The sequence below is a fragment of the Limulus polyphemus genome, unplaced genomic scaffold, assembly GCF_000517525.1.
Source record: "Limulus polyphemus unplaced genomic scaffold, Limulus_polyphemus-2.1.2 Scaffold1355, whole genome shotgun sequence".
NCBI classification, from domain to species: Eukaryota; Metazoa; Arthropoda; class Merostomata; order Xiphosura; family Limulidae; genus Limulus; species Limulus polyphemus.
Genome location: NW_013666965.1, coordinates 238589 through 247010, shown reverse-complemented (window position 1 = coordinate 247010; position 8422 = coordinate 238589). Strand labels below are relative to the sequence as shown.

Below are 8422 nucleotides of genomic sequence, written 5' to 3'. Positions count from 1 at the left end.
ATTGTGATAGATTTATAAGTTAGGTTCCACTACTCATACACTGTTCTCACAGGATGGATGGATTTATAAGTTAGATTCCACTACTCATACACTGTTTTCACAGGATGGATGGATTTATAAGTTAGGTTCCACTACTCGTACACTGTTCTCACAGGATGGATGGATTTATAAGTTAGGTTCCACTACTCGTACACTGTTCTCACAGGATGGATGGATTTATAAGTTAGGTTCCACTACTCGTACACTGTTCTCACAGGATGGATGGATTTATAAGTTAGGTTCCACTACTCGTACACTGTTCTCACAGGATGGATGGATTTATAAGTTAGGTGGTGGAATGCACGCATGAGTAATGCAGGTTTTCCTACCATTCCAAATGTTCTCTAGTTTCTGATCTTTATCCCATACAATCACTTTTAGATTTAAAATTTTTGTTACTATTTTCTACATCTGTTTTATGAGTCGAAGTCTTGGCTTCCGTTGGGGCTGTAACTTCCAGCTGGAAGGCACCATTTCGTCAATTTATTGTATTCTATTCTATAGGGAGCCATCATGCAATCTATAGACGTTACTTCTTGAAGCAAGATAAGTCATGTCCAGGATACTGCATACCATATAACCAACATAATGGCTTACTGGTCAGAGACCGAGATTAATACTTTGGATTGTGGATCACGTGCTGATGTAGGTTTGAAAAGGCCCATCTTAGGGCATAGTGAAGTGTGTTTCGTGTGCAGGCTGGCCGTAGGCACACTGATTAACGAGATACAGCCGATGATGAAGAAGAAGAAAATCGATGTTTTTGCGGCTCATTTTCTAAGCGTCAAGGAAATTTAGCCGAACCTCAGAGGCACTTTTGTAATTGTTTAGTGAAGGGCTTTTCGTTTCTATCCCTTTGGCTAGGTTTTGCCGACATCCTGGCGTATGCACTACCATACGCAATGTACGGGCCGCCATTTTAAACCGGACCCATCCGTACAGGGATCGCTACGCCACTCCCTGATAATAAAATTTGATGTTTAAGTATCCACTAATTTGAGTTTTATCCGATTTCACACAAAACATATTCATATCCAACACGCTTGGCATGACCTGGTGGTTAAGACACTCGACTCTTAATCTGAGGTTCGCGGGTTCAAATCCCCGTCACCGAATATGCTCGCCCTTTCAGCCGTGGGAACGCTATAATATGACGGCCAATCCCACTATTCGTTGATAAAAGATAAGACACCTTTTTTTACCTTTTTATTGGCTATATTTCTGTGCGCTATCAATACTAAGCGTGGGGCGCGCGTATACCCGATTCGATTTTATTGCTCATCAGGATCTCTACCAGCCTACTCTCAAATTGAAATTCTTTTAGGTAGGATTACAGCACATTAATCCGAGATCTTGGGCGTGGTAAAATATATCAATCGAAAGGGTTTGACCTCACGACGAATTTAGATAAAATATACTAGTGACTAATTATATTCTGTTAATTTAAATTCACCACTTTGACTTGCATTTCGCTAACTTAGTGAAGTGCAAAGATACACGTGCGCTTACTCGCATTGTTGAAATAAATAAACTTGTAAATGTCTACTGAAAAATATTATTTGCTTATGTTAGCAGTGTGTCGTTGATGGTAAAATGGTGATGTAGGCGACCACTATGAAGATCATCCAAACACAGTAACGATCTTAATAGATATAGATTATATAACCAAGAAAAAGGGGTTAACGCCGACTGATCAGAAGTATGTCTTACAGATGTAGAGATTATTAGCTGGTGTAAAGTATTTAGGCCTTATCGTCCTTCCAAATTACGAGTTAGACACCTCAGAAAGACTTTCTTTGTGATAATCCCAGAAGTCGAAATAACCGATGCTAGAGAAATGATCTTTGCATTTGTAAAAAAAAAAAATTCCCCAATGAATACATGTTTCTTCCCCAGTGGCTTAGTGGTAAGATTGAGGGCTTATAGCAGTAAAAATGCAGGGCTAGATTATTGCGTTTGGCAAAGTACAGACTGTTTATTGTACAGATTTTCCGATATACTTTTCCGGAAAAATAAATCCTAAGTAGTCATTTCCCTGGAATGCGAGACAAGCATGTTAACCTGGTGACTTTTACAAGTACTATCAGTGGTGTTGTGGCAACGAAAACGCCAATAAATAGTTGTTTGCTTCTTGTTGTTTTTTTTTGGGGGGGAGTGCTCAGTTGTATATTAAAGTACAGTGGTAGAAGAGTTCAAATTTGGTCATTTTCTGACTAATGCAGCGTTCATAGATATTATAGTATTTAAGAATGTATAAGTGAAAAAAATAAGACTTACAAGGCAGGTGGCAGCACTGTCTATGTACGGAAGGCTTGGATTGTTCCTCGAAATGCTATTTTAAATATCTTCTCAATAGGTCATCACAACTTTACAATACTATACAGTTTTACCTTTTATAACAATGTCTATGTAATAACTGAGTCACAAGGTCTGGTAATGTCTGTAAATATCATATCAAAAAGTTTGAATTTCTCGTTCTTCTTTCTTCTGCTTTTTTATTACACGATAACTCAAAAACCAAAACAACGATGTTAACCAATTTCACTGATGTGACATAGTTTCAAACGGAGTATCTGCTTTTACATGTATTTTAACTAGTAGTGACTTTAAAAACCTCATAATTCTAGTGTAATGTTATCATTACCCCTTGAAGTTAGCTTTCTTACGATAATTAACGCTTTTTACAGGGTTAAACAGGAATTACCAGCCAATAATAGATAAACAATATAGTTGGAACCTTTTTTGTATTTCTAACTTGGTTATAAATACAACCTTCCTATGTCTATTGAAACACTGCATTAAAAAAACAGTTAGAAAATTGTAATTATTAACCTTTTTTATTTAAATAATTTGAAAATCAGAATTTAGGGTAAGCATTAATTGCATGATATTTTTATTTTTAACTCCAACTTGTTATTTTCACTTGACTTTATAATAAATGTGACTTTGTCATTTTAAGTTATATTTTCTGTGGTGCACACTAGAAGTACTGATTTGATGAAAATTTGACAGATATCTGCATTATTTTATCTGGATTACACGTCAGGCCCAAGTGTAATCGGATGAACCGAATTAAATCTGTTACTATTAGTAGACGCCTGTCGTTGCTTTTGTACTATTAGGCTTAAATCCAATTTAAATCGACTATACGTCGTATCTCAGCCAGCCTGATGAGTCTTGGCACTGGACGAAAAGCCTCATCGGCGATGAATATTGTAAATGTGGTGTGGTTGATGTATTATAACACGTTCTCCTCACTCGTGGGTTTTTAGAATAAACCACTAAGTGTTAAGGCGGCCTTTCAGACTCACCATTACGTAAGTGCATTGTTTGCTATTTCACTATTTGCATTACATCTTCTTGTAGATACAGCTTGTTTTTCTCACCAATTACCAGCCTTTGTTTACTTAACTCGGTATTTATATACATGAACGTTAAATTCGTCTTTATGCTTCATTTCACGTCAGTATAAGAAGAAATCCAGGTTCAAATCATAGATGAATTAAAAGCATACCTTGAACACAACTTTTGAAAATAAAATAAAAATATTTATACTTGATTCAAAATAGCACATGTGATTAATATTTCCCAGCACCTACAATAAAATGTGTAATAAATTGATGGCAGTTTTTAATAAACTGTCTAACATACTTTAATATAAGTGGCGTTATGCTTAGATAAATAAAGAGAACGTTGTATTAAGTTAAAGAAAGACAAGATCTCTAGAGAATTTAGTTTGAAAGAGATTAATAGTCTTAATCTCGGGCCATATAAAGTTAGTACGAGTTATTATTCAGATCTCATTTCGTTCGAAGTTCAAGTCGAGAATAAAACTTTAAGAGATGATTTACTTCTTTGTAAACCAATTATATAGTTGGGTGAGACCAGGCATAGTTGTAGTAATTATGATGAATAACTCCTGTTTTGATTCTAACCGGAAATGTATATAATTTACGCAGAATGTACATTCAGTCATCTAGTCGGTGAAAATATCTATCATTTAACACAATAAAGTCGCTCATAAAAATTCAAATAATTCCCGAACTACCACTTGGATCTTCTAAACGGAAAATTTGATGTAAACCGCCCCACTTTCTAAAGTTTTCTCCAATACTTTTTCCAAGAAGGTATTTCTTTTGGTTAAAAAAATATATATACAAGATATTCTTTGACACAGATGTCTTGAGATCCTTTAAAACATAATTACAAACTTTTAAACTTGGGTCGATCGTGGTTAAGTCGTTAGCTCGTCGAATTGTGGTATTAAAAAAACTGTGTTCAGCTTTGGGTGCGTTATAAAAGTAATCGTCAATCTTAATTCGGTTTTAGAGGCTATGTATTGCACTCGAAGGTAATACAGACTGGCTGGCCTTCCCTCGGGTAAGTAGTTCAAAAATTAGGGACGGCTATACCCGAATCCTTTGATTTATGGTGTTATACAAATTTTAATTTCGATCATTTTGAAATGCTGTTATTAAGAGAATACAAAGAACGTATCTTTTCTAACACCTAGGCAATTCTGGTAACGTGAATTTCGCAAATGTACTGACTTCTGAACAAGGATGGTCCAAAGCTCGAGGAAGGTAAAATTGATTAATGTTAATGCTTTAAAAGTATGGCTGCTTATACTATCAATAACCAGCAATTTCACCGTCTGATATCTACGTGTAACTTCAAAGGGGAATTCCCAGTAGGAAAATGTTACCCTGTTACACTAGTGGTTAAAAAAAGTTAAATTACTATGTAACGAAAGGTTTTTTTTGTGTGTGTTGCGTATAAATGCTATTTCTCTTGTATCGTAATGTATTTGTCATCGGTACTTGTGTGTGAATATATCCTTAACAGGTAAATTTTGATACTAGATGTAATAAAGCAGTCCCTCCTCTTTTCTTATGTTGTATTTAGTATATTAATATGCTTCTCTGTCATTAGTTGTATTTTACGTTGTCGTTTCCTTGACTTGTGATATATTTTCAGGTTCGCATCATTTGACTTTCGTTATTATTAAAATACTTTTTTTTGTTATAAGTTTTAAGTTGTATGTTGCGTATGATAAATTATTTGTCATTAATGTTTAAAAAAAAATCCAAAGCACTGGAGATTAATTTTCCTGGTTTGTGAGCTCGTAGCTAAAATGCCGTTTAATACCAGATGTAAGCTGAAAGCCTTGATTAACCAGTGTTTACTTTAATACAGATATAACCGACTTACGACAGCTTTATTTTAAAGCTAGTTTATAATTTTAAATTTGATTAAACTTTCGTGTACAGAACAATTCGTTATGAACAGCGTTTAGACCGAATGTTTACCTATAGACCTTCTGTTTAGCAAACAATCTGGTCAACTGTTGACCACACTATTATCAATGAAATAAGATTCCTTGCAGTTAAGTGATTATCCATAGAAGTATTTGAATTAATGTACATTTGCTAGAGATCAATTATTTAATTCCACTTTTCTGTTGTTGTTTAGGAAAATTAAATTTTAAGAATGCCGGCTTATTCCGCTGTGGACCCATCCATCTCCAATAGTCCACCGTCCAAGACCTCTACTACCATGAAGAGCGTAACAGAAGCTCCCGCAGTCCCTAGGATGCCAAAGTGGGACATGGCTGAAGATATTGTTATTAGCGGTATTTCTGGCCGATTTCCAGAGTCTGATAATATGGCTGAGTTTAAGGATAACCTCTTCAATGGTGTAGACATGATTACAGAAGATGACAGGCGGTGGAAGCCAGGTAAGAACAAATCAGTAACGTACAGAAATCGTTGTCTAGGATCATTATGGTCGGTAAAACAATACACTGAAAAACTTCGCATATATGTCTTTGAAGTTTCATAGTTTAATAAACAGAAATAATGAAGGCCGTTCGTTTTTATTTCCTTCTTAGTTGTAGTACCCAACTATGTGATACTACTTTTTCATTTTGTAAATAAATGGTGTATTTGATATTGTTATTTCTAAAAAAACTCTGGTTCTAACTACGTATAAATCAAACAATATATTTTTCATTTTGTTCTTGACACGTCACTATGAGGTATTCTCAAGCAAAACTGAATTTTTCGGTCAACTATTAAGTTCGCAAAATAGGAGGTTTTTAGGAAATGTGTGCAGGGTGACAGTAGGTCAAACTTGAACAACAACAACAACAAGAAAGTACTGACAGTTGTTTGATTTTGAACAAAGAAAAATTATTGATTGACAATCGGTTTTTCAATAAATGTATCCTATTCTGTTTAAATCGTTTAAGGTGGTTATGGTGCTCGACTCGCAATCTGTGGGTCGCGGGTTCGAATCCTGTCACATCAAACATGCTCGCCGTTTCAGCCGTAGGGGCGTTATAATGTAACGGTCAATCTCACTATTTGTTGATAAAAGATTAGCCCAAGAGTTGGCGGTGGGTGGTGTTGACCAGCTGCCTTCCCTCTAGTCTATCACTGCTAAATTAGGGACGGCTAGCGCAGATAGCCCTCGTGTAGCTTTGCGCGAAATTGAAAACAAAAAATGTGAAGAATGTACATCAATCCGAAGTAATCTACTAAACTACATTAACAAAACTAAAACACAGAAAGTAGGGGGGGGGGGCAAGAACAAAAATATTGTTCATCTAACTTGTCCAATTTCTTCGTTGTTTAGTTAAATTATTGTTAATATAGCAATATATTTTGGTGATAGGATTGATTAAGTTCTTTATATTTTACTTTAGATGCTGAAAATGGAATCGTTAGAATTCCGAAACGTTCATCCGCGTCCCTTCTGATATAAATGTTGTTATCCCTTTTATTGTCAAACGTTGTTTTCCTTCGATTGCTAATAAATTATATATATATATTGGGTAAGATATTTCTGGCGAAATTACTGGTATGTTATTAATATTATAGACTTATTCCTTCACTTGTATTCTTCATTCAGTTATTCGTTTTGGGTTCAAAGTTGTTTTTAAAATGAGTATAAGATTTAATGGTGCACGAACTCCTCTGTATATGTATGCAACAATCGGCAAGACAAGTCTGAACAGAACACTGCACAGTTCGAATTCTGATCAAATATTAGCTTTGCGTAGATCGAGTTTACGCTGTCTGTACATCCTAGGGTGTTATGCCCCCAAGTCAGGAGACTAATCCTAGTATTTGAGAAACGATACAGCAAAAGTTTTATTGTGTGTATATGTGCATCTGTTGAGCATGCCAGAGTTTGTGGAAGAGTTTAACACATCTGTTTTAAGTACAACTAAAAGTGACTGCCTAAAGGCATTATTAGCTAAGTTTACGGGTAGTCGCATCCTGTTCATAAAAAAGCTAAGCTAACCATAGACAACCTGTACTGAATTTATTAAAATCTTGAAAAACAATGACCCGAATAAATGAGGAAATCGGATGTTTCAGCATAGACCGATGTAAAAAAACGTTTCATTTTAAAACTTCTATAGTTGTAAACTGAATAATACAGGGTTTCTGGACTCTAATTCCGTTATCTCGAGACACGTTTATTGCGTTTTTACTTCAGGCATGTTATGGTCTTGTCACAATACTTTGGTGGTTAGAGCACTTGAGTCGCGAGTTCGAATCCCATCACTTCCGAAGGTGACACCCCTTTCAGTCGTTTGTGTGTTGGGGGGGGGGGGGTTATAATGGGAAGGTGATTCCCGGTATTCGATTTAATTAGCGTAAGAATTAACAGTGCGGGGAAGGGGGGTATTGGCCAGTAGCCTTCTAACAGCGAAACGCACCAAACTTCTTTTTTACGAGCACAGAATTTTACAGATGTGACGTGGAACGTGTTTTAATATAGATGAGTTATGAAAAGTAAACATCTGAAGATAATATAATTATATAAGAGGCCATATAATGGGTGGAAATACAACTTGCCCCTGACAAAGAAAAGTCTACCTATCGAACGCTTTGGGAAATAGGGTTACTTCTCTGCCTTTCAAATACATGCATACATACATGGGTGTGTGTGCACATTTTGTTATATGGGCATTTTAATTTAATGCTCGTTATCAACAAATTGTATACCGAGAACACTTACTTGTAATCTGTAAGTCTGTTTACAAAAACGTCATTTCAACCATGTGCCCCATTTTGATTTATTATCCTGCATTTCGTCACAAACCACTAGGTTTTTTGTTTTAAATCAATCTATTTACGTTGCGAGTTCCAGGTTTGTAAGACAGACTTGAAATTTAAAACAACTTTGATTGATTGTTAAACGTTTGCTACCAAACAAGAGGATCTGAATCCAATCGAATACAAAGTATTAATCAAAATCAAGAAACGGGAAAAAATTAATATTACTGAAGGTAGTCACTCGGCAATGCAATGAGTTTTAAAAAATGGGAGAAAGGGCCTTCCCCATGCACGATTTTGAGCCGTAGCAAACC

At 35.6% G+C, this 8422-nt stretch overlaps 1 protein-coding gene across 3 annotated transcripts in view; it reads left to right on the top strand.

Moving 5' to 3' along the window:
- LOC106463236 (fatty acid synthase-like) overlaps positions 1-8422 on the top strand; it is a 60100-nt gene that overhangs the window by 5339 nt on the left and 46339 nt on the right. For 2 of the 3 annotated variants that reach the window (XM_013923232.2, XM_022390680.1), the window contains exon 2: positions 5512-5776. In XM_013923232.2, coding sequence (XP_013778686.1) covers positions 5530-5776 — 247 coding nt within the window. In that variant the 5' untranslated portion in view covers positions 5512-5529. Of the gene's footprint in view, positions 1-4603; positions 4623-5511; positions 5777-8422 lie in introns of those variants that run through there. The other variant, XM_022390681.1, reaches the window with a different exon arrangement.